Raw genomic sequence first — 27,644 nt, 5'->3', positions numbered from 1 at the left:
TCAATCCCATTTATAGTTGCACCAAAAACCACAAAGTACCTAGGAATAAATCTAACCAAAGAGGTGAAAAATCTATACACTGAAAACTATAGAAAGCTTATGAAAGAAATTGAAGAAGACACAAAAAATGGAAAAGATTCCATGCTCCTGGATAGTTAGAACAAATATTGTTAAAATGCCGATACTTCCCAAAACAATCTACATATTCAATGCAATCCCTATCAAAATAATGCCAGCATTCTTCAGAGCTGAACAAATGATCCCAAAATTTATATGGAACCAGAAAAGACCCTGAATAGCCAAAGCAATCTTGAAAAAGAAAACCAAAGCTGGAGGCATCACAATTCCAGACTTCAAGCTATACTACAAAGCTGTAATCATCAAGACAGTATGGTACTGGCACAAGAACAGACCAATGGAACAGAATAGAGACGCTAGAAATGGACCCACAAATGTATGGCCAACTAATCTTTGACAAAGCAGGAAAGAATATCCAATGGAATAAAGACATTCTCTTCAGCAAGTGGTGCTGGGAAAACTGGACAGCGACATGCAGAAGAACGAACCTGGACCACTTTCTTACACCATACACAAAAATAAACTCAAAATGGATGAAAGAACTAAGTGTAAGCCAGGAAGCCATCAAAATCCTCGAGGAGAAAGCAGGCAAAAACTTCTTTGATCTTGGCTGCAGCAACTTCTTACTCAACACATCTCCTGAGGCAAGGAAAACAAAAGCAAAAATGAACTACTGGGACCTCATCAAAGAAAAACCAAAAAAAAACCAAAAAAAAAACCAAAAAACGTTCTGCACAGCAAAGGAAACAATCAGCAAAACTAAAAGGCAACCGACAGAATGGGAGAAGATATTTGCAAATGATATATGAGATAAAGGGTTAGTATCCAAAATCTATAAAGAACTTATCAAACTCAACACCCAAAAAAGAAATAATCCAGTGAAGAAATGGGCAAAAGACATGAACAGACACTTCTCCAAGGAAGACATCCAGATGGCCAACTGACACATGAAAAAATGCTCAACATCACTCATCATCAGGGAAATATAAATCAAAACCACAATGAGATACCACCTTAGCCCTGTCAGAATGGCTAACATTAACAACTCAGGCAACAACAGATGTTGGCAAGGATGCCAAGAAAGAGGATCTCTTTTTCATTGTTGGTGGGAACACAGCCACTCTGGAAAACATTATGGAGGTTCCTCAAAAAACTAAAAATAGAACTACCCTACAACCCAGCAATTGCACTACTAGGCATTTATCCACAGGATACAGGTGTGCTGTTTCGAAGGGATACATGCACCCCCCATGTTTATAGCAGCACTATCAACAATAGCCAAATTATGGAAAGAGCCCAAATGTCCATTGATGGATGAATGGATAAAGAACATGTGGTATATATATGTATATATATATACATATATATATATATATATATATATATATATATGTATACACACACACACACACACACACACACAATGGAGGATTACTTGGCAATCAAAAAGAATGAAATCTTGTCATTTGCAACTACGTGGATGGAACTGGAGAGTATTATGCTAAGTGAAATTAGTCAGAGAAAGACAAATATTCTATGACTTCACTCATATGAGGACTTTAAGAGACAAAACAGATGAACATAAGGGAAGGGAAACAAAAATATAAAACAGGGAGGGGGACAAAGCATAAGAGACTCATAAATAAGGAGAACAAACTGAGGGTTGCTGGAGGGGGTGTGGGGCGGGGATGGGCTAAATGGGTAAAGGGCATTAAGGAATCTACTCCTGAAATCATTGTTGCACTATATGCTAACTAACTTGGATGTAAATTAAAAAAAATAAAATTGAAAAAAAAAAAAGAAAGGGAACAATGATGAGGGGTCAGGTGGCAATAATCACAGGGGGTGTCTGCCCGGTGAACCTATGGGCCTCATCAGGGATCTGTCCACTGGCGGAATGATAGTCTTCCCGGCCTTAAGGAAGAAGAGAGGCTTCAGCATGGACAGGGAAGCACTTGGACATCATGAACTATACAATAATTTCTTTGAATCTTGACTATGTTAGGGGATGAGGACACGTTCTCTGAGGCTGGCCCTCCTCCAAACTATCAGCTCCTGTTTATATTCCCCCACCACAACATGGCTCAGAAGAGACTCAGAAATATTTGGTGTGCTACGAAGAACCTCTGTTTCTGGAATGAGGCTCTTTTTATTTAGTTGCCCAACACTGAGAACATTTTTTTCCTTTGGTAAAAGCAGCAATGAGGAAAAGTCAGCTTATTCATTAATCGCTCTCTTACCTATTAAGCTTATGCAATACCTTCTTATGCCCTACACAGCAACCACATAAGAAGGCAATAAACACTTCTTCTGAACTCATAAAAAAAAAAAAAAGAAAGAAAAGAATAAATTCCAAAAGAAAAAAATAGTGACTGTTTTCATTTGAAGACAGCCCAAATAACTACTTTCAATCATAAAATACATTTAAATAGACACTTCTCAAATTTCTGGTATGAGAGCTTTCATTTCCTTTTTACAGAATTGAAGAAATATGCTTAAGATAGGTGGTTTCTCTGAAAGAGAAAATTAAAAATCCTGATTCTCAGATCTGAAAAATACGAATTTCTCAAATGTAGTCATTCATTAATTTACTCACTCAACACTTACTGAATGCCTTCTATGTACCAGGTGCAGTACTGTCTCTCTGAGGTTAGGGGCAAAAGTCAAGAACTGAGAATCCTCAAAAGAGACAAATTAAATAGAAAATAATAATAAAATCTGATAAAAGATATATAAGAAATTAGGAAAGGGATTAAGCTCAGATTGCAGAGAATAATATAACCCATGAAAGAAAATAGCAGAGTATAAAAACAGGGACCTGTGAGGGGCCAGGGCAATCAGGAAAACTCAAAAGACTCAGTTTGGCTGGACTGAAGGTGAGGGCATGCACATACCCACATATACTGACTATTGTATGCGCTCATTATATACTTGTAACCTAATCAAGGTAACAGAGTAAGGAATACAAAAACAGAAGAAAAGAACAACTTACCATGCTTTCCCCTAGAAATATCCACATACTGGCAAAGTCTGGGATGAGTGATGGTCTTAAGGATTTGAAATCGCCCCAAAATTTTGATGGAATTTGGTGTAAGAGGAAGCCCATTACTTCCACAAACATCATGTGGCAGAGCTGAGGCAAAGAAGGTAAAGGCACCCATTTCAGCATCCTTCAGGGGAAACATTTCAGAATCCTAGATCTTCTAAGATAATCTGGAAAAGGAGAGAATTTTATGACAGATCAACCAAAAATTAAGCCAGTGTTTTCTCACCTTAAATATGATTAATAATATATAACTTGGAGGAAAATGCCAATCAGAACACTTCACAGTAAAAAGAATCAAAGTAAAAAAATTCCAAGATAATATCTACGAGGAAAAACCACCCAATCATAAATTTAGATTGTAGCTCTAAATCATAATCAAAGATTTTCAATGGCATAAAAAGGCAAAAAATAGAACATTCCCTCCTAATGATGTCTGACAGTGTTAAGAGGAAGTCTGTTATTGCATATTCACATCAATAAGGATCTTCTGTTTACCTAAAGCTTGAACAACCCATAGACCATCAAGAATTTTTCCTTCTTGCAAAGTAAGTAAAGTCAGAAAAGATGAAATAGGTATTCCAACCATTACCTTTAAATTATCAAGGCCTCTATTAATAGTAGTAAAAATTAAACTAGATAACAGAAGCCTCTATGTTACTTAACTAATCAGTTTTGGTTTTGTGCTTGGTAATTTCCATGTGATCTGTTTTAATTTATTCCCTCAACAATCTTCACAGATGTTATTGCCTCCAGTTTAAAGATAGATGTTTCGTGTATATATCTAGGGCAATCCTACTGGCATGGTCTCCAAAACAAATAGTGCCCCAGAGTTATGTAACAAAGCAACCTGGAGATTAAGAAACCTGCTCAAAATCAATCTGAATCACATTAGGGCAATCACAAGGAAAAAGGCCACTGAACAAAAAGATCTTTCACCCAGGTGTCTCACTACAAAGACATTCCATTGGTCCAGCACTGCATTCTTCCTTTCTCAGCTTTCACAATCAAAATGTTGGAATTCTAAATCAAAGTAATAGACCACTTTTTATGTCTGTGCAGAAACCTCATTAAAAACATTAAAAGGAAATACTTTTAAATGTATAAATTCATAATAAGGAAGAAAACAGAAAAGGGCCATGACCTAATGAAAGATTCCAAAAACCCCCAGTAAAGCATTTGGCATATGAAGTATTGTTTTAAGAAGCAAAAGAAAGAAACTATAAAGTATATTGCAGTCAAGACCTCTGTTGGGCCTCTTCAGATTCAGAAACTTGAGATCACAAAAGCAGAAACAATGGGGAACAGAAGTCAGAAGAGGATTTGAAATGAGAATGATAACTTAAAGGGCAGAAGAATAAAAGAATTAACTTTGTCACTGGCCCCCCATTACTAGTTGGTTATTTTTCCTCAAAGGAAAAAAGGTAAGTTTCTTTCCTAGAAATAAACCAACTTTGTGAGAATTATAATAAATAGCTAGTATGGGCATGGTGACAAAGGCAAACTGCTCTTAATTCTGGAATTTGTAGGGCCCCAGTTAAGATATAACTATCTACCCAGCCATCCTAAAACACAGAATAGCAGTCAACAAGCCTGTCCATATACACAAAGCTCTCAGACAGACTTCCTTAACTCTAAAATCATGAACTGTCCAGGAATCATCAGATAGTTGAAGAAAGACCACATCATAATGGGCAAAAAATAAAATAAACAAACTAAAAAACCTGCCCTGGAGGTGACTAAAATAAGTTATGCAAAAGAAAACAATGAAAACCAAAACAAGTTGAAATATATTTAGAAAGATTTGACATGATATTACATAAAAAGAGGTGTAGCAAAACATATTTCACAAAAGAGTAAAAAGGAGTTGCTGGTACATATATGAGAAAATGAACATCCTCATTAATATTCAAGAAACTGCTCATTAAAACTATAGGAGAATTTATACCTGCCAGAGAGTAATAATTAAATCTGATTAATTAAATTTGATAATACAAAATGTTAGGACATGAAGAGAATATAAACTAAAACAATCACTTTGGAAAACAGTTTGACACTATTTTGCTATTCAATTCCGGCAGAAAGTCCTACACACATAAATAAGGGATACATGCAAGAAAAATCAGCATGGTGTTGTTCCTATTAATCCCCAAACTGGAAACTTAAATATCCAAAGACAGGTGAATGATTAAGGAAACTGTACATTCATCTGATGGAAGAGTATACATGACAGAAAATAAGCAAATTGTAGCAACATATATCAGCATAGATGAATCTAAATATAATGTTGGGTGGGGAAAAAAAGCACATAAAATGTATGCCAATATTCATAATATTCAACAAGAAAAGCTGAATAATAAATAATTCAGGAGTATGTACATTTGAGGTAATATTATATTAAAAAGTAAGGTAGGGGCAACTGGGTGGCTCAGACGGTTGAGCGTCCGACTTCAGCTCAGGTCACGATCTCACGGTCCGTGAGTTTGAGCCCCACATCAGACTCTGTGCTGCCAGTTCAGAGCGTGGAGCCCGCTTTGGATTCTGTGTCTCCCTCTCTCTCTGCCCCTCCCCCACTCACACTCTCTCTCTACAAAAAATGAATAAACCTTAAAAAAATTTTTAAAAAGGTGATAATAATAATAATGAGGAAGAAGGGGAGGAGGATGGAAGGAAGGAGAAGAAAAATATGAGGATACAGTTACCACTGTATGAAAAGCAGAGTGAGATTAGGGAAGAACCCATAAGAAGCTTCAACAATCTTGAGTAATATCTTAGTTTTTAATTGGTGGATTTAATGGGTGTTCATATTATTATTATGCTCCAAATTTCCATATTCTATATCTACATATGTTTGTGTTAGAGACCACATACTTTATATTTTTCAAATTTTAAGTTGAAAAAATTTTAAAAATACAATGAATTGATTTCCAACAAAGGCTAAGAAAATCAATAGGGAAAGGGCAGTCTTTCAGCAAATGGTGCTGAAACAACAATATATCCATATGGAAAAGAAAAAAAATAATCCCTCAATTCTTACAGTTACATCCACAAATATCTGAGATGGATTATAGACCTAAATGCAACCTTAGGATAGCAAAGATTTCTTAGGCAGGATAACAAAAAGCACTAACCATAAAAGAAAAAATTGATAAAATGAACTTTTTTGGAGTTTTGGATGTTCTGCATCTTGATTGGGGTGATGGTTGTCACATGGATGTTTACATGTATCAAAACTCATCAAACTACTCACTTAAAATCAGTGCATTTTAAGATATGTAAATTGTATCTTATAAAAAATAAAATTAAGAGAATATGAGGAAGGAAGAATTAAAAATGAGTGGTTGGAAATTAAATTATTACCAAGTTAGACTGAAGTGTTGGAAAAGAAAGTTGAGACAACTGCTCAGGGTATGGAACAAAAAGCAAATAGATGAAAACATAAGAGAAAAGATAATAGATATAGTAAATCAAACCAAGTATACAAAAACCACCTTACAACAGTTTCAAAAAGAGAACAGAGGAAAATAAAGGAGAATAAATTATAGAAGACAGAATAGGAGAAAAATTCCCCACGGTTGAAGGGAAATTGTACCTTCAAATTAGAAAGGCTTATAATATCGAGGAGGGCAAATGAAAAATACCCACACTATGACATTTTTCCTAGCTCCTTTCAATGAGTTCACTTCAAGAATAAACTCACAAGACATGTCATCATACATTTTCAAAGCATCAAGGAAAATAAAATTTTTTAGTCATTCCAGAGAGAAAATAAATAGTTCAGGCCTCAACAAATTAAGAGTGGCATTCTCATTCTCTCATGAGCAATAGTGAAAGTTAGAGGACAGTGAAGCTTTGAAAGACTTAAAGAGACAAAATTTTGCTTCTATACCCTGCCAAACTATCCATCATTATAGCAAAAATAAATAATAATAATTTACAGCCATATGAACATTAAAAAATAAAATTAACATCCACATACCTTTTATGAATAAATATTCTTAGGATGTATTCTACCAAAACAGAGGAGAAATACAAATAACAGAAAATGTGTGGTTAAGAAAGAATGTAACTTACCCGAATGTAATCTGTTCACATTAAACAGAAAGTAATTGGGCTTTAAGGGAACATCTTCAAGCAAAGATATGGAATGGAAGCTTCTCATACAAAGAATGAGAGGATGTGGTAAAGAAAGCGTAAGATGGAAGGATTTGGTGAAAACAAAAACAATGTAACTAACTTTCCCTCAAAAGAAAACAGAAAGTCCTTTGTAAAAGTGAGGAGGGTTAAAAACTATATAAGATGTACATGGCCCAAAACATAAATCACACTTAACTATGGCATAATTTTTTGGTCATTATAGGGGAAGAAAGAAGAAATCAATCTGATGTTAATATTACAAGTCTTCTCCTTAGTGTGGCACAGGGGTCATGAAATTAAGAAACTGGGAAGGAAATGTATCATAGCATACTTTTTGACTCTGTACTTAGGAATATTTACAAAGCCATAATATTGTAACATTTTGTTATTTTTTAGCACACATAAAAAAAGCAAAAAAAATTGTAGTTAAGAAATGTAATATAAATATTATTAACCTTAACAATGTATAAATAAAAGTCCAGATAGGGGATGGTGGAAGTGATAGATATAGTTTTTGCAGGGGCAATGAAGGTAGAGTCATTACTTTCCTCATTTTACGAAACAAGGAGCCAAAATATATTTTTGAAAATTGTGAAAAAATAATTTACGTATATTATTTAGAATTATAACATTAACCAATATGAAAACTAAAAAATGTAATGACTATTCAAAACTTTGGATAAGGGAGGTTATGGATAGTTTGTCTTAAAAAGTAAAAAAAAAAAAAAAAAAAAAAAGAAAGAAAGAAAAAAAAGAGTGAGCATTTTCTTTTACTATTCAACTTATAGATCTAAGGTTTAACAAGGTTAAAGGGGGTTATTTCTGAGGAATAGGACTAAGGGTAGGAAGGAAGACACTAAACCATTGCATTTTATTATGCAATCCTTCTATATTATACTATTTGATTTTCAATTAGACAGACTATCAGACAACTGAAAAGCAAAGAACCAAAGAAACGCAAATGATTCAAAAAGATAAGACACGAATTAGTGTAAAATATTTCATCAATGTTCTCCTTCAACTACCAAGCACTCATGTAGATGATTGCACATAAAAAGGTTCACATATAAAAAAATATACACATAGATTTGTTCACACTTGGTGAGTGGAAGAAAGCTAGTGAAAAAAAAGAAAACAGTTGAAGTTGAGAGAGAGATTAGTTGAGGAAATACAACGTAGGAATGGGGTTTGAAAATTCATTCATTCAACCAATATCTTGAACCTATTTTAACTCAGGTGTTTTTCCAGCTTCAGGGCCAACGACAGTGGACGAGACACAATCCCTACCCACAAAGAATTTGGGAGTCGAAATTAGATTGGAGGTCGGGGGGCGAAGGTCAAAAAAAAAAAAACAGTACAAAAGATACCGATTTCATCATGAATAAAATAATTCACACATTTCTTCAACGGGCGAATAACACTAGCTCATTTATTTTATATACTTTCCCTCAAAAAGTTGTCTTTCTGTCCCAAACAAAAACAGGAACCAAGGGGCCTTGAAAAGAAATCACTGGCAATTCTAAAGGAACTTCCAGTTCACATTCCCCAACTCCACAAGGGAACGTTATGTCTCGACAAATGACTAAACCTTTGAAAACCAAAACAAAACCAAGACTTTGCATCTACGGTGAGTAATGGAGAACTGAATCTACATTCTCCAACGCCTCTTTAAATCTTCCTTCGAAGCAGTGATGCAGTGGTTATTCTTAAACATCTGCCTACAGTTCTCAAAGGACTCGGGTAAACGTGTGTAGGAAGGAAGGCGGACATTAGCTCCATTTGGGCACAGGACTCAGTAGCAAGCAGCTCCAAAGGTTGGCTCCTCTACTGCGGACAAACTGGGCCACTCGCTGCACCTGACATTCCTCTACCTCCCACCGGCCCCACCCACTACGACACACAAAACTGACGAACCCAAATACCTGCCTCTGAGTCAGGCGGGCACAGAGACAAGGGGATGGAGCTTCTACACAGGGCCCCAGCTTGCTGTGGCTGCTGCTGTCGCTACCGTTTAGTGCACCACACCCAGCATCTCAGGTGCTTCTACAAAAGAGGCCGCTCCGGGAGCGCTGGGATTGCGTTTTGCCTGCGAGCTAAATCCGCCGAAATTCCCGGCTCGGAATCTGGCCGGGACCGCGAGCCAGACCCGCTCCAATGACAGCTCCCAGCTCTCCCCACCCCCGCCCTCGATTCAGCCCGGCCGTTTCCTCTGACCTCACAACCTCCACGACACAACATGGAGGAAAGACCCGACGTCCGGCGTTTTGCCCCTTACCCAACCGGTGACAAAATGTAGCTACCAAGGAAGAGGTACAGAGGAGTTTAAGTTATTAGCTGAGGAAATAGAAGACGGACAGCGTGGTGCGGTTACGCCCGGGAAGGGGCGACAGAATTTGACGTTAAGTCGGTGGAACGCTCAGGCGTTTGGTGAGGACACCTCGTTGGGTCCTTTCTCACTGCCGTCGGGTGCGGGACGGTGCCCCTAATTGCTGAAGACTGAGGCTACCCGGTGAGGCTCTCCAGGTTGCTCTGTCCACCGATTTATGTGAGTGACTCCCTGAGAGGGTCCGGGGGTAGGCGTGTTGAGGTCAAAGGAGAGTCCTCCTTCCCTTACTCATCTTGGGGAGATAGGACCTAGCCTCCGAATACTGGTGGGAAGTACGTTTATACCAGCACCAGTCTTGGCATGTGGAATAGGGAACAGCTTGGTACCTCTTGAAGGAACCAAGTTTGAGAAATGGGATGCGGGGCTGACAGAAAGGCTGCTACTGGAAAAGATATATTCACAAACACGTTTAGTTATATGTGTGCGCGCGCGCCGGTGTGTGTGAAAGGGGTGGGGGTGGGTCAGGAAGTCATTCAGTTAGTTACGCGCCCACCATGTTTCTAGTACTGTTTTAGGCATTGGGAACAGAACGATGGACAAAACAGAAACCCCTATCTTCCTGTAGTCCGCATTTTATGGAGGAAGACATCCTAAACAGAATTAAGAAAAACATGTTCTATTGCAGGTCGTGATGGGCGCTTAAGGGATAAGTAATAAAGCAGAGGAGGATATAGTTTGAAATATTAGTGTGGCCAGGGAAAGTCTCACTGAAAAGACAACTTTCAAGCAAGAGCTGGCGTCAGTGAGAGAATTAACCATACAAGTGTCTGGGGTAAGTGCAGTCAGGTGGAGGAACCAGCCATAAACAGTTATTGCTAGTTGATGCCATGAAACATAAACTCTCCTGAATAGCAAGGAAGCTTGTGGGTTGGAGTTGAGTTAAGGGATTAAAGCTAGAGACAAAGTCATAGAAGGAACAGATCATGAAAGATATTGAGGGCATCTAAGCTATTGGAGACTTTTGAGCAGTAGACGACATAATCTGGCTTCCTTTTAAAAAGAGGATCTTACTGGCTGCTGTGGAGAATATATTGAAAGGGACAGGGTAGAAGAAAGACCAGTTTGGAGGCTTTTTTCGTAGACATGGTAGAGGAGACATGGTAGCTTGAGTAAGGGTGGTGAGAAATGGATGGTCAGGTTCTTAGTGCCCTTAATTTAGATGGATAAGATTATTGGTGGGTAGTAAGTTAATTTTCTCTAATTAGATTTGGGAAACACTTTGAAAATGAAGTGTAGTGTGAGTTTTAACACAAGTTAAAATCAGAGCTTTGCCATTTAATATTTGAATGGATTTAGATAAGTCATACTTTCTCTGAATTTTTCTATAAAATGGAAATGTTATCTCACACGGTTGAAAAGCTTAAAGGACTCCATATGTAATATGCTTGGCTCATTAAAATAGTGGCTGTTGTTATTAGCTGTGTTCTTGGATAGGAAATGGGAGTAAGATATTGCTGAGTGCTTCTTTGAATGTAAAGGGATGGTTAAACCCTACTGAAGAAATTCTGAATCAGGTAAAAGGTGACCTTGGTGTTTGCTAAGAAGGCCATGAGAGGCCTAGACATACCCTTTTTTTAAATTTTATGCATATTTCACTGGACAGGAAGATTTTCTGTGTCAATGGCCATAATACCTAAAATGTATGGACTGTCTTCTCATAGCCATCCCTTAAGTCCCCCAAGACTCCTTGTGCCCTTATTAGTAAAGAGGAAGAAGGCACTCCAGTAAGTAAAGAAAAACAATCAAGAATAAAAACAAATTTCCAGTTTTAAAATGAGTAAGTCATGGAGATATAACATACAAAGCAGTGACTATGGTTAATACTCTATTGAATATTTGAAAGTAGCTAGAAGAGTGGATCTTGAAGGTTCTCATTACACGAAAAAAATTTTGGTAACTATGGTGAAGGACGTTAACTGGACTAATGTGATCATTTTGCAGTACACATAAGTATCGAATCACGTGCATCTAAAACTAATGTGTTATACCGCAAAAATTTAAATTTTTTTTAACGTTTATTTATTTTTGACAGAGAGAGAGAGAGAGAGAGAGAGAGAGACAGAGCATGAGCAGGGGAGGGGCAGAGAGAGAGGGAGACACAGAATCTGAAGCAGGCTCCAGGCTCTGAGCGTTCAACACAGAGCCCCACGTGGGGCTTGAACTCATGGAACACGGGATCATGACCTGAGCCGAAGTCAGACGCTCAACCGACTGAGCCAACCAGGTGCCCCTATACCTCAAAAATTAAAAAAAAAAAAAAAAAAAAAAAAAAATTAATGTTGATTTATATTTGAGAGAGACAGAGACAGATCACAAGCGGGGAGGGTCAGCAGAGAGAGATGGAGACAGAATCAGAAACACACTCCATGCTCTGAGCTGTCAGCACAGAGTCCGATGCAGGGCTCGAACTCAGGAGTGGTGAGATCATGACCTGAGCCGAAGTTGGAGGCTTAACCGACTGAGCCAGCCAGGTGGCCCACCTCAAAAATTTTTAAATAAAAACAGTGACACAGCTGATGAATGTCCAAGTTAGAATTTGAATTCGTGCCCTGACCACACGCCAAATAAATAAACATTCACAAAAAGCATAGTTTTAGGTCTGTTTTCAATATTTTGGCAAAGGTTGCAAAAATACTCGTGGAATTACTGCCAGCTACCACTGCTATTGTAGTTTGAGTCTCTCTGGGAGGGATTGTCCTCAAAATATTTAATTTTATTATATACCTTTTTAAAAATTCTTACATTTGACAGGTTTTAAATCCTAGTAGAGGTACTAACTTTGTTCTAAAAAGTATCCCTTATGTAGCACGGTAATAAAAATGTTCTCCTTGTGGGGTGATTTGGCAGTTAGATTATGAAGCAAATGGAGGAATGAAGATTGGAAGGTTAGAATAAGAATGATGGTAGAAAGGGAGAGAAAAAAATTGATTAAAATCACTATAGTTTATTCTGATATACATGTTTTTCTCATATTTACATTTCACAATTATTGATGTCTTAAAGTCACTATGAACTAAGTGGCACTTGCGACAGTTGTCAGTGCCTGTACTTAATGCAGACTTGGTCATTATGGTTAATATTGTCATCAGTTTGGTTACGTGTAGTGTTGGTATGTAGTTGTTGGCTTTAATCTCCATTTTAAGTATCCTTTATATGCAGATTTACCATTAAAATGAAAAGTCACTGTGTATACACAGATACGGGGAAACAAAAGAGTGACATAAGATAAAAATAGGGCTAAATTTAAAAGAGATTTTTCAAATGATACAGGGTGTGTGGTTTTTTTTCTTAATGGTACATAAAATGCCAGAGCATCTTATGATTGGAGCCATTTTACAATTGGCGGCATCTTAGATTTTATGAAATACAGTACTTAGAGTGTCTAAGAAGAACATAAACTTTTACCTAGTTGAAGTTCTGAAACAGTGAAATCAGGTGTTTGGGAAGTAGAGAGACCCTTCCAAATTTTTGTAGAATTCCTATACTATAAAATAAAATTGAAAACCTGCACTTAAAATTTCCATTTCAAAGCAATAGCTTATTTGTTTATATTTGGTTCCTAACATTGAAAAGCCGGGGCAGGGAATTTGTTATTTAAAAGAAGTTACTGACAATTTAGAATCAGAGTGGGGAAAGACTACTGAGGTATAGGGAAGCCATTTGGCAATGATAGGAATCTCAGAAATAACCTTTTGTATATGTTTTAATGATTAAGATGTAGTTTAAATTCATGTATTTCCTAAAATCAGCAACAGCTTTAATGAATAGCAGCATCTTACAATGGCTTTTTAGATTTAATGACCCATGATGAATATTAAGAACAAAATTAAAGGCAAAATAATTTAGATAATACTTTTCAAATGTTTTTTTGTTATAAAATAAATTCATTATTTTTTAAAATTAGTAAAGGAAGAAGAAAAGTCTAAATTATCCAGAAACTTACTATCCAAACCCAGTTTACGTACTCATGTACTGTTTTCTCTTTTTTTCTATGTGTTTTGCATTTGTAATTACTATGCATGCAATTATTATGTGTATTTTAATCTCCTAATCATTAAATAAAATTTAGTACAGATTAAGCCAGTATTCCCAAAATGTTTTAGAGGATATTAGTTCTATAATAGGTGCTCCTTGGTTAGGATTTTGTGGTTAAATACATTGGGAAACTCTACAGAATTAATGTCTTTTATAGAAATTCGAGCTTCGATATTAAAAGAGCTAACTGCAGGATCAGACCGACCCTAAGTTTTAATCCTGTTACTAACTAGTCACATGACCTAAGGCAAACTAATTTTAATTCAAGTTTTCTTCTTTGTATAATGGAAGTAATTATAGAGTATTCATAGATGATCTATGTAAAGCATTTAGCCAGCCCATAATAAATACTCTAAAATGTTATCTGTTATTAACATTATTATTATTGGGTAACCTGAGTGGCTCAGTTGGTTAAACGTCTGACTCTTGATTTGGGCTAAGGTCATGGCATAGAGCCCCACATCTGGCTCCACACTGACAGTGGGGAGCCTGCTTGGAATCCTTTCTCTCTCCTCTCTCTGCTCCTGCCCCTGCTCACACTTGCTTTCTCTCAAAATAAGTAAATAAACTTAAAAAAAATTATTATTAGCATTATCATCTGTGAGAAAACCGAAGCCTATTAGCACACTAAAAGCTTTGAGGAGACAAAGGAAACTTAAAGTTATGAAATTCAGTAGGTACTCCATATAAAATACCGTGTAAAATTGAAAGTCACTGTGGAGCACTTGGCACATGGTAATGAAATGAGCACTGGGTTGAATGGTACAAGATTTGTCCAAGCTTTAAGCAGTGTTTTTATTAAACTAGCACTGTTGCCCTAAACTTAACCTCATTTAAATTTTTTTTCCAATTTACTGTGTTTTCCCTCATTTGTTTGAAAGCTTAGTGAATACAAAGAATATGTTTAATTTTGCTCTCTACTATAAACCCAGCACATGACTCAAAATCAGGAAATATAAGTAAAATTGGGGTCATGAACATAAGTTATTTATAGGGACCTGGCAGGTGGCATAAGTGGCAGACAGCAGGGAGTTGTTCAGTCTGTTTTGCCTTGCTTAAACCTTCAGCTGTTTCAAACATTGTTAACCCTGGAACACAAAGGGATCCCTGCTTTGTGTGGTGGTAATAGTTTGCAATCCTTAGAAGAGACTAGAAATCAGGACCAAACCCTGAAAAACATAAAAGGGACAAGTCAAGAAAAAGGATCCCTAAAAGGAGGTGCCAAGGAATAGAAAGTGAAATCAGGTGAAATTATCCTCATTATAAATTTAAAAAATGAAACACAGAGAAGTTAAGTAACTTTACCAAGATCACACAGGCTGTTAAGTATGTGACTCAACCAAGATTAGTTAGCTATAAATACTGTAAGGGAAAAAAAGACAACTACTTTTCTGCTGGTTCGAATGATCAATATCTACATATTACTATAAAATATGGACATAAATTTATGCATCATACTTATATTTTTGAAAAGTTTAAAGTTAATTAACAAGTACTAGAAAACCTATTCCCAGAGCTTCTAATTCAAAAACAATACATAGCTCTTAGCATTTGAGGAAAATTTTGTTCAACATATAGACTTGTCTTTCTAACTAATCCAGAATATCTCAAAGGACAGGTTAATTTTCGCATCATGAGTAATATTGCCAAGATAACCTAGGAGTAAAGAAAAAATAGACACTGGTTAAAACAGCTAGTGTGTTTTATAGTCGCTCCTAAGTTTTATTTTGTGAAGAAAACTTGATTATTGCTGGAAACGTGACTGTGCTAGCAAAAGATACTTTCTCTCTTAATGAGACTTCCTTTGTAATGATGTTATTGATATTTGTGGCAGTTAAAATAGTTACAAGTAACCTATCATTATGTGATATATGTTGTAAATGTTGGGATATTATTAATTATTGCATAACCAAATAAAGCCTTTGTCATAAGTAGTTAGGATGTAGAGTATTTTCAGGTTTTAAATTCATGCATTCTTAAGTGTGCTGTTCAGTGAATTTTCCTAAGACTATTTTTTAGAGCAGTTTTAGGTTCATAGCAAAATTGTGAGTAGAAAGTATTTAGTGAATTTTTATCCCTTTTTTCTTTTCCTTAAACCAAAACAATTTACATAATTTTCATAAGACAATTTTTCTCTTGGTATTCTTGGCCATTTGTGTGCCTTTGGCAAAATGGCATGTATGGCTTGTGCCGGACTGCTTTGCCTTTTGAGCTAGAGTTGAGAACCATTAATACTAGTTTCTTAGAAGACTTTCACAAGGTGTTCAAACTAAAATCTATAAGCCATTCAGTATTTCTTTTTTGTGCACCATTTGTTTAAATAATCTTAAATCTAGTTTTAGAGTTTCTGTAATTACAATGGCAATATCTGTTTGTAGGGGAAAGTGCAAAGATTTCAGTTGGTTGTTGTCTTGTATTCCTGAGGACAGGAGTCTCTAGGTATATTTTATATACTATTATAAACAAAATTCACAATTAATGTAAATAAATTAATATTTATTACCCCCATAGACTGTATACCACCACTCACAAAGAAATTAAGGTATGGCTTAGCCAAATTATCTAAATGTATTTTTAATATCAATCTATAATTTGTATTTTTATTATTTGTTATGTTCTTAACCTTTAAGAAAACAAAAATCATTTACCTAAAGATCTACAAAATATCATGCTCATCGGTAGCCTACACTATTGGGAGCTTCTTGAAGGTGAGGTTTGTACATATATCCTATCTTTTTTTGTGTGACCAGAATTTTGCTCAGTGCCTGACATTTTTTACCACTTGCCAGAAATATTGAATATTATTCATGGTATCTTATTTTGCCACATATCAATGCTATGAGATACATAGAATTATCTCCATTTTACAAATGAGAAAACTTTTTGGCTCAGAGAGGTTAGGTAAGTTGATTCGGAGGCAAAGGGTAGGATTTGATCCAAGGTCTTGTGATTTGCAAATCCATGTTCCTGTTATTAAATTACTTTTATTTCATACTCTTGTAAAAAGTTCTTAATATTGTAAACAAGGAGAAGGAATAATAATAATAATATGTATGTCATGGTGTTGTGATAATTAAGTTAATATTGTGAGGTGCTGAGAAAAAGACCTGGCAGTTACTAAAGACAAAGTAAGCACTAGATATTATTACTCAACAATACCTATCAGGAAATTTGAGATGGCTTCTGTCATCCATAGTTATTTTATATACGAGTGGTTTATTAGGATCACTGTCATCTCTCTGTTCTCAACATTTTAAGACTTCATGTCCTATATATGTCTTTTCAGTAACATTTCTCTTTGTTACTAACATGTTTTCTCTTTATTTTTCATATTTTATTTGTACAATTATTTGATTAAAAATGAATCCATTTACAGGGCACCTGGGTGGCTCAGTTGGTTGAGCATCCGACTTCAGCCCAGGTCATGATCTTGTTCATGAGTTCCAGCCCTGCTTCAGGCTCTGTGCTGACAGCTCAGAGCCTAGAGCCTACCTCGCTCAGTTCTTGTGTCTACCTCTCTCTCTCTCTCTCTCTCTCTCTCTCTCTCTCTGTGCCCCTCCCCAGCTCATGTTCTGTCTCTCTCTGTCAAAAATAAAAAACATTAAAAAAAAAAAAACCCAAAAACCTAAAACTGAATCCATTTTTACTGAATATTTCAAGTGATGTCTCAGTCCTAGTTTTATTTCATGATTTAAAGTTAGACCTTAATCTAAAGTTATAATAGTAAAGTTATAGCCAAGTATATAAATTATGCTTCTTTTATAATTTATGTAATAAATACATAAGGCATTGATATATATATATATATTTTATCAGTATCATTCAAAGTGTTACCACTTCTTTTTATCCCATTGTTTTCTCTAGTGGTTTTATATATATATTTAGTATATTCAGCTCATTTGTGTTTATGTTTTAAAGGATTCTTTCTTACTAAAGTTACGCTGGTGCTTCAGTATGTATTACAAAAGTGATATTTTATTTAACTCATTTTTATAACGATTTTGTAGATAGTTAATAGATTTATCAACTCAGTAAAATATCTTTTTTCTCTCTTCGGTGGGATTTATGATCTCTATTTTGCAAATTATTGTTAGTTTTGAAACTTTTTCTGTGAGTCAGGACAGGAGTTTCATGTTTGGCTGGTATTTGTGAGATAACTTCTGTACCAGTAGACAAATTCATGACAACTATTTTATACTTATAGTTATTTCTTATGAGTTAAGATATTCATTTACTGGGGATTTTTCTAAGGCATATCACTAATGTCACATTTATTTTGGTATTAACTCATCAAATTTTTTTTTTTTTTTTGCTACAAAAGTAAAAGTTAACAAATTATGCTAAATCAAATACTCATTATTTTTCTTGGGATAACTATTTCACCTATTGAATATATTTGATTATTATGTTAGACTAAAGTAAACATTAAACTGAAAGAATGCTAATAGGAGGATACTAAAAGTCCAAAAGAACAAGCTGTTTTTACCTTAACTTTCTTCATATGTTCATATGTATTTTTCTCTAAAATTCTAAAAAGAAAAAAAAACATTTGAGGAGCAACGGGGTATTCTGTGTTTATGTTGGTAAAAATTGGCTGAATTAAAAAGTTAATATCTTCCTTTTCAATTTTTGTACCAAAATGCTCTGTATTTTTTAAATTGTTAAATAATAGTCCATATAGAAAATGACAGGTTTACTATGACTTTCTCAGATTAACCACATTTATATTTTCTTCATTTATTAGCAACTTTATTTTTATCAGTATTTTTTAGTCATTCTATTTATAAATTGTTAACTTTAGCATAAAAGTTTTTTGAGGATTGTTTCTCTTTTAATAAAAAGGTAAAGATTTCAGAATGTCCTTTTTATAGGATGCATATTGCATAATTTGAAATTTTCAAACATCTTACATTATTTGCCCTTAATTAGCCAATTTTTTCCTTTATCAAAAAATTTCACCATTTTATTGTGTATCACTTATTTAAAATCAGAATTACTTCAGCAGTGCTTGTGTCATTGTTATGTTTTGTATTATAAATTAAAGTTAATCAGGTAAAAAAGAGCAATTTGTAGTATTAATGATTTATCTTGTCTTTTGTTAGTGTGACTTTTAATATTTGGCAGTTTAAACTTTAACGTTATGAGTTAATCTCAGAATGCTTGCATATACACATTTTTCTGAACATTGACAGGATGTTTTCTAATTTCTGTAAATTATTATGATTTTAATATTCTAATTATTTTCTTTAATAAGAGTCACAGTATATATGCTGGCATTATTTCTGAGTAGGCATGTCTTAAATATTGATATGTTCCTAATTGTTGATCTTTTTCTTTTGTCTTTCCTAAGTCACATATTCCTCCTTACATTTGTACATAGTTAAATAAGCGGTAGAAATATCCAGTATCTAAAAGTAGCATATAAAAAGGGAATTCAGCAATTCTTAACTTTGGAACACAGGAGTGGCACTCAGTTACAGCTTGGTTAAGGTTATTGTTATTCTTTTCCCTTAGTCTTCCTGTTTTGTGTTATAATACTCTGCTGTATTTTAAAAGTTTCTTTAAAATTTTCCAGCCTAAAATGTGAAATAGCATGTTTTTTGCATTTAGGGAAAGAAAATTGATTCCCTCTTCCAAACATATTGAGGAGTTAGTCATTTAATGTTTCTGCCATTTATTTGGTTTGTTGCTCTGGAGGAAAAGTATAGGAAATGTAGTTTTCTAGTATATTGATCTGTTAAAGTGGAAGATGTTTTTCCTTTCAAACTGCTTGCTTAGTGTTCTGTACAATAAATTTTATTCCTTCTGTGGTATAACTTATCACTTATTTTTTCACTTAGGATTTTCTGCCGTATCTTTAAAAAAATGGCAACTAATGGTGCTGTTCTGAAGAGACTGGAACAGAAGGGTGCAGAAGCAGATCAAATTATTGAATATTTAAAGCAGCAAGTTGCTCTTCTTAAGGAGAAAGCAAGTAAGAGATTTTACATTTTCTGAGGAGATACTTAAAAGGAATTCACATATTGACAGCACAAAAACTGTGCTTACCCCGTAAATATTATTTCATCATCTTGATGATAACTTAGATTCCTTTAACATTTTAATTTTGAGTAAAATATTTTGGGATTAAGATAAATTAGAATTCATATGTAGTGAATGTAATATAAGGAAAACAGTGTATTATTTTAAGAGTGCTAAAGGAAAATTCATGTTTAAAATAAGTTGATATAGAATTGGAGAGTAAAATGAAGAAAATTGGGTAAAATCAAATATGAACTCAGATATCTCCTGTGAAAATATATACTCATATTACCCTCTACTGAGGCATCTTCTGAAATGATTTTTACATTTTTTCCAATATGTCTTTAAATTTTACCTAGAAATTGCTATGATAAGTACAAAAATATCAAATCTGAATTTCTCCTTTTAGGATTTAGGTTGAATTTTGTTAAGTATATTTTATTTCTCAATAGTCCATGTTAATGGTGTGACGAAAATCCCTAAGTCTTTTACCATAACTAAAGAAATGCTTTTCTTTGCTGTATAAGATTGTGAATGGCTTACAGAATTGTACATTTACTCTTCAGAATATTTTTTCTTTATTTTAAAATACTGCTTTAATTATGTCTTTTTTATAATGTTTTATAAACTTTCTTATTTTTCTTAAAATTCTTAAAGGATTTTTCTTGTTATTTTTCTTAAAGTTTTTAATATTTCTTTCCATTAGTAAGATAAGGAGATTAGAGGTGATCTCTAATCTCTTCTGTGAATTTTTTCTCATATGGGTGCCTGTTAGCAACTTGACTAACATTTTAATTTTGCTAATTAAAAGAAAAAGGAACCTTTCTACCCTTAGTGCGTGTTTATTCTTCACCTTTATCATTATTACTTTTTGGTAGCCTATCCTGATGCTTCCCAGTCCCATTGTTCCTGTTTTGCAATAAATATTTTGTAAAATCTCTTAATGTTTTGTAAATAAAATATTTTTTAGATAAAATAACCTACCTATACACATAATTTCAAACCATACATTAATCATGTATATAATACACAGGAAAATTAAAAAAGAAAGTAATTTATAAATAGTAGTAATAATAAAAATACGTATTTTAGTAAGTAAATTCTTAGGTGGATGGTATTACCAGACATATGAGAAAGTCATATGCTGTATGATTCACATACATAGAATCACCAAGAATGCAACAGACATAATGCTAATTGATATGAGTGTTTATTTAGTCTGCCTTTATGTTAGCAACTCCGATAGCAGAAGCAGCTTTCAGTTATGTTTTTGATTTACTCAGAATGATGAATAATTCTTCGGGTAAGGCTGTGAACAAAGCAAAGAATAGTTTATTCTTGATTTATATGATACTTGGTTTATAAAAAATTCAGGGTGTGATGAAAATGTTTAATAATATTTTGTGTTTATATATAAAACATAGGATCTAGGCTCAAATGATTAACAGGATTTTCACCTACACAGATGTACAATCGGTCAGTGGAAAATTCTGCAGAATGTGAAACAGCTCTTCATTTTATGAGTGTATCTAGCATGTTTCGGGACATTTGGCGTCCCTGACTTCTGCCCAATAAATGCCCCAAAATACTCCCACAGATTTTAAGAATCCTACCTCGGGAGCAGTCCTGACCCCACTGAGAATCATTGTTTTTTGTTTGTTTGTTTTGTTTTGTTTTTATTCTTTTGTATATCCTGTTGCTCACCTTTAATGCACGTATTATATGTTGAGCAAATCTTTGAAGCTATTTCACTCACTAAATGTTTGGCAGGCCAGCTCAACCTCTTGAGAAATTAGGAAAAAAAGAATAACAGATTGTACTTTTACAAGGTAATGATTAAAAAGAAAGAAGTGAGAATAGTTTTTTTATGGTTTGCTATCATTAGATCTCCAGCTTAAAGAAATAATAATGTATCTTAATATTTGTCTCATTTTGATAGTTTATGTATTATTGATTTGTCATTAGCATCATTATGGAAGCTAGAAAAACGATTCATAAACAAAACTTAAAAAAATTTATTTTTAAATTTTTATTCAGTTTTTGAGAGTGAGAGAGTGAGCATAAGCAGGGTAGGGGGTATCAGAGAAAGAGGGAGACACAGATTCTGAAGCAGGCTCCAGGCTCTGAGCTGTCAGCACAGAGCTGGACGTGGGGTTTGAACTCATGAACTGTGAGATCATGACATCAGCCAAAGTTGGATGTTCAACTGACAGCCACCCAGGCGCCCCATAAACAAAACTTTTCTGTTCTGTTATTATTTCGCAGATTTTTTACCGTTTTTGTAGTTTAATAAATTCTAAACTGATATAAAGGAATAGACAAATATTTGTTTACTGGTATTATCTTAGTTGTGTTTATACTGCTGTGCTCTTTTCAAATAGTATTCATAAGAAACCTTTTAGAAAACATGGCTATCTCTTTACTGGATTTTCTTGATCCTAGTTTTGCAGGCAACTTTGAGAGAAGAGAAGAAACTTCGAGTTGAAAATGCTAAATTAAAGAAAGAAATTGAAGAATTGAAACAAGAGCTAATTCAGGCAGAAATTCAAAACGGAGGTGATTAAATATTGAAATAATAAGTTGTTTTGATTTATAATAGTAATTATATCATTGTTTATTAAGTTAGGTATTATGCTAGATTTCTCATTTTATCCCCACAGTAGCCCTTATGCAATTGTTCCCCTTACAAAAGAGAAAGTGGAGATTTAGGAAAGGCAAATGATCTTGTTTGAGCTCATGCAAAAAGTGGCAGAGCTGGGTTTCAAAAACCTATGCTTTTAGTGACGTTGAGCATCTTTTTCATATGTTTGTTGGCATCTGTATGTCTTTGGAAAAATGTCTCTTCAGGTACTATGCCTATTATTAAGTGGATTATTATTATTGGTGTTGAATTATTATTATTATAATTATTTTTGTTATTGAATTATAGTTGTTCTTCATATAATTTGGATATTAACCCCTGATCAGATATATCATTCGCAAGTGTCTTCCCTCATTCAGTTAATTGCCTTTTTGTTTTGTGGATGGTTTCACTGTGCAAAAGGCTTTATTCTGGTGTAGTCTTAGTAGTTTAGTTTTGTTTTTGTTTCTCTTGCTTCAGTTTAGAAAATGTTTAGAAAATGTTGCTGTGGCTGAAGTCAAGAGAAATTATTGCCTATCTTTTTTCTAGGAACTTTCAGATCTCACATTTAGGTCTTTAATCCATTTTGAGTTTATTTTTGTGTATTCTGTAAGAAAGTGCTCCAGTTTCATTCTTTTGCATATAGCTGTTCAGTTTTCCTAACACCATTTGTTGAAGAGACTGTCTTTTTTCCATTGTATATTCTTACCCTCATCAGGGAAATCATACTGTACATGTGAAAGTAATGTAGCACACTGTATGTTAATTATACTTGAATTAAAAAAAAGAAACTTTGGTTAAAAAAAATTTTTTATGTTTATTTATTTTTGAGAGAGAGGGAGAGACAGAGTGTGAGCAGAGGAGGGGCAGAAAGAGAGGCAGACACAGAATCCGAAGCAGGCTCCAGGCTCTGAGCTATCAGCACAGAGCCCAATGTGGGGCTCGAACTCACAAACCGCGAGATCATGACCTGAGCTGAAGTCAGACGCTTAGCTGACTGAGCCACCCAGGGGCCCCTTTTTTAAAAAAAATTTTTTTATGTTTATTTTTGAAAAAAAAAAAAAAAAACAAAAAAACTATGCTTTTAATCTCTGTGCTATATGCTTCAACTAGATCATCACTGTTCCCTATTAGTTATTGAAAATAAGCCGTAGTAATATTTAGCTGACATTTATTAAGTTTTACTATATGCCAGGCAGGTGTGCCAAGTGCTTCATGTATATTATATATTTTATCCTTAAAATTGTGTACACAAATGTCCTTGTTTTATACATGAGGAAATTAAAGCTGACAGCTATAAAGTAATTTGCTTGAAATCATAAAGTTTTTATAAATGTTTATTTATTTTGAGGGAGAAAGAGAGAGAGTGCATGCGTGTTGGCAAGGAGGGGAGGGGCAGAGAGAGAATCCCAAGCAGGCTCCACGCTCAGTTCAGAGTCTGATGCAGGGCTCAATCTCACAATCGTGAGATCTTGACCTGAGCCAAAATCGAGTCTGTCGCTTAACCAACCGAGCTACCCAGGCACTCCTGAAATCATATAATTTTTAGGTTATTCAACTCAGCAGATAATTATCATTTCAATTATGTTATAAATAAAAATTTAAATTTTACTGAATTATTTTAAAGGTGTCTAGACAAATTTATATTATAGAACAACAACAATAATAATAGCTCTGTTACAATATTAAAGTACCACACAGAGAGACGCATTTGATTATACTATAGAAAATCTTTCCTAAGTGAGTTAAGTAGGCCCAAGTATAGTGAAAGTCTCTCTTACTACTTCCTATCATGTTATTCTGTCAGTGAGTGGTTTATTTTGAATTCCGTAGTATGGGTTCTACCCTTTGTGAGCTAAACAAAAGTAAGGAAAAATCAATAATGTGTGCTTAAAACTATCAACTGAAGAGAATATTGTTTGTTAATGAAAAATGTGATCTTTTCCACAACAAAGAGATTTGGAATACAGGTACAGAATTAAATAAACAGTTAAAATATTAGCAGTGTAAAACTGCTTTCAATTTTCCCAGTTCCAAAAGTTTGCCCTGGAACTTTTTAAACTCTAATCTTGTTAATGAAATGCTAAAGCATATCAACAGCTTAAATTATTGTATTCTGTCAAATGGTGGAACATAAAATAAGGAGTGTCACATTACTTAATGAAGCAATAGCCTCCAGGGAACTTAAAAATACCTCAGAAAAGTGGTCTGAATATTGGCCAGAATCTAACCCACATCAAAATCCCTCACAAGATTTTGTTTTTCCATATTCACTAGGCCATGAGAGTGTTTTTAACATTGCTGAAGGAATTTTCTTCCTTAAAAAGTTTTTTGAAATAGAATTATGGACTTGCATCTCCATTAATGCTGATAAAGAAATGACTATTATTAAAACACTTTCCTAGTTAATTGTTCAGTATGAAAGAAAACCTGAGTGAAAAACATGTCATCTTGCCAAACCATGAGAGGCTAGTCTCTGGAGACAGACTGCCTCAGTATAAATTTATTTTCCTATTCATTCTGTGTGTGATGGGCCAAGTTTTTAACTTCTGTATTGCTCATGTTGATCATCTGTAAATGGGGATGTGAATAGAAGTTACTGCTTTGAGAGGTGCCTCGGTGGCTCAGTCGCTTGGGTGTCTTAACTCTTGATTTCGGCTCAGGTCATGATTCCAGGGTCATGGGATTGAGCTCCATTTTGGGCTCTGCACTGAGCATAGAACTTGCATAAGATTCTTTGTCTCTGTCTCTTTCTCTCTCCCCCTTTCCCTTGTTTCTGTTCTTTTTCTCTAAAAAACAACAACAGAAAACTTACTGCTTTTAGGGTATTAGAAATACAAGAGTTAATTTATATAAAGCATTTTGAAAAGTGTCTAGGACATAATCCATGATAAATATTAGTCATTATTATTGTGTGCAATTGTCTCAGTTGAGTCATTAGTGATTAAATGAGGATCTTTTAACTTTTATCATGTTTAAAATATTATTAATTTTTTGGCAGCCTTTTTACAGTCTCAGAGAGTAGAGATTTGATAATCATATACAGTGAAATTTTCTTTTAAAAAGAGTTCATAATGACTTTATTTCATTTTCTGTATCAGTGAAACAAATACCATTCCCATCTGGTACTCCACTGCAAGCTAATTCCACGGTTTCCGAAAAAGTGATACAGTCTATACCAATAACAACTGTATCTTCTGGTGCCAAAGAACAGATAACAGGAGGAAGAGCAGAAGAAAAGATGAAAGAGAAAATTGAAATGAAAGGTATTGTTAAACTTCAAGGTTACTTGGCTCTTGACTGGTTTATCAGATGTCAACATTTTCGATATTAATAGTGGTGTCAAAAGAAAGTTGAAACCTTTATGAACTAGAACAAAATTAGGAACAGTATGATATTGGAATATAGAAACTGAGCTCTAAAGGAATATGTGAAGATTGACCAGGTTGACAGGGTAGGAGTGTGTTATTTGAGGTAGAGTATGTTTTAACATAACTAAACATAGAAAGTAGAGATTAAGTGTACAGGTCCATATGTGGTTTGATGTGACTAAATTTTAGTGTATATTTCAGTTTCAGAGAAGTCACAGGTAGAAAGTTAGCTTTTTAGTCTTTTCTAATTTATCCTTAACCTTTTTGCTTGAAGCTATTCTCATAAATGTGACTCTTTTTTGACGTCGTCTCCTTTACTCTTTATAGATTTCATTTTTCTAGGTATGTCTAAAAAAAGTGCTTTTATAATTCATCATTCATACCTCTCATAACACTTATAACCACTTAAGAATTTTTGGAAAATATGGCTGAGGAATTTGTGAACTAACCTAAGCCAATTTAGCATCTAACACTTGCCAGTTCCTTTTGGTAAACATCAGTAACCTTTCTTAGAAGTAGATAGGAGCTGTACATCTTCTACATAACTTCACCACTGGGTGGTATGGTTATAGTGAAAGCAACTCAAACTAATTCTTTCACTTTATAAAATTCATTCAGATGTAGGCACAAAGCAATCAGCCTGTTCTAAGTATGATGAAGTTCATACCCAAAATAAGATACGTTGTATTTTTGTGACTGCAGGATTAGTTAATCTTCTAGTCAAATGAGACAAGAGTCTTCCTTTGTGGGAGGAAGAAGTACACAAGACCAAATGGAACTCTATGTTTAGAATGCCTGTGTCCAGTGGTACTGTCTCTAGTGATGGAGATACTGTATAGCTTCATAATCCAACACAGTAGCTAATAACCAGTCATGGCTGTTGAACATTTTAAATGTGTCTGGTGTGACTAAGGAACAGAGTTTTTTTATTATTTTAAATTTAAATAGCTATGTGTGGTTGGCAGCTACCATATTGGGCAGTGCTGGGATAGTGGGGTGTTCCATTGGTGCTTGGCTGCTAGAATTGCCAGAATCCATTTCTGCTCATGCAGAGGTTATGGTTACAATACAGTCTTTGTAGCCTGCCACATGTGAGCATCGCTCATCTTTTAACGAAACATGTCCAAAATCTTTTATGATGACTAAGCTCTTGGTATAGATTTTGACGTTTGCAGTCACCTCTGGACTATGGATTCCTGATAAAAGTATTGCAAATGCCTAGGGAGTAGATTAAAGTTAAAAATGTAGATATGTAGATATACTGTTATACTGCATTATATTAAATATATAGATTATCACTCAAAGGTAACTACTTTAAGATTTTTGGTGTATTGTTTCCTAGTAATTTTGTTGTATATTCTATATCACTTGGATTTTTACTAGCTTTTGCTAGTAAGATTAAACATTGTTCATTATTTTGAATTACCTCTTCTTTTGTAAGCTCTCTTTGTATAAATTGTGAATGTCCTTACACAAAATCATTCTTTCCCACTTTAGGCAGAATTATTTATCTCTGCATTTCTGTATTATATCTTTGTGTATGTAATGTTTGTCACATATTCATTATATATATCTGTCTTCCTTAAAAGAGATTTTCAGTGCCTTGGATCTCAGTAAATATTTGTTCAAAGATTAAACAAAGGTGTAATCAAGAAGGAGTGCTTCTAAGTCACAACTATTTATCTCTACCCTGTAGGTTGCAGGTGAATAAGTTTTTATTTTGTTTTACTTTTTTTTTCTGCCAGAGAAGCTAAATGTAAACTTAAGGAATATGAATTCTTCATAGGTCACATTTTGATTCAGTGATCAAAGTAATCAAAATGCTAATAAGAGTTAGATTTTCAACATAAATAAGAGGAGTATTTTTAAAACATTAGAATAAAATGTTATCTTCTCCATAGTCGCTCAGATAAACCTAAAACCCTAAGTGTTCAGAGAAATACAAGAAATGGT

General features: G+C 34.3%; 2 protein-coding genes across 4 annotated transcripts in view; one reads left to right on the top strand and one right to left on the bottom strand.

Annotated features, from left to right (window-relative positions):
- TBCK (TBC1 domain containing kinase) overlaps positions 1-9,429 on the bottom strand; it is a 225,574-nt gene extending 216,145 nt beyond the window's left edge. Inside the window, exons 1-2 of one of the 2 annotated variants that reach the window (XM_019416577.2) lie at positions 9,181-9,429; positions 3,071-3,291 (exon numbers count right to left, since the gene is read on the bottom strand). In XM_019416577.2, coding sequence (XP_019272122.2) covers positions 3,071-3,263 — 193 coding nt within the window. In that variant the 5' untranslated portion in view covers positions 3,264-3,291; positions 9,181-9,429. The remainder of the gene's footprint in view (positions 1-3,070; positions 3,292-9,180) is intronic. The other variant, XM_019416570.2, reaches the window with a different exon arrangement.
- A 143-nt stretch (positions 9,430-9,572) lies between these two features.
- AIMP1 (aminoacyl tRNA synthetase complex interacting multifunctional protein 1) overlaps positions 9,573-27,644 on the top strand; it is a 39,618-nt gene continuing 21,546 nt past the window's right edge. The window contains exons 1-4 of one of the 2 annotated variants that reach the window (XM_019416633.2): positions 9,573-9,803; positions 19,520-19,653; positions 22,143-22,256; positions 25,422-25,586. In XM_019416633.2, coding sequence (XP_019272178.2) covers positions 9,802-9,803; positions 19,520-19,653; positions 22,143-22,256; positions 25,422-25,586 — 415 coding nt within the window. In that variant the 5' untranslated portion in view covers positions 9,573-9,801. Of the gene's footprint in view, positions 9,804-10,155; positions 10,417-19,519; positions 19,654-22,142; positions 22,257-25,421; positions 25,587-27,644 lie in introns of those variants that run through there. The other variant, XM_019416642.2, reaches the window with a different exon arrangement.

The sequence above is a fragment of the Panthera pardus genome, unplaced genomic scaffold (genome assembly GCF_024362965.1).
Source record: "Panthera pardus isolate Hobbes unplaced genomic scaffold, ASM2436296v1 HiC_scaffold_13, whole genome shotgun sequence".
NCBI lineage: Eukaryota > Metazoa > Chordata > Mammalia > Carnivora > Felidae > Panthera > Panthera pardus.
Note: the sequence above shows the minus strand (reverse complement) of the source record. Positions and strands in the feature narration are given on the sequence as shown.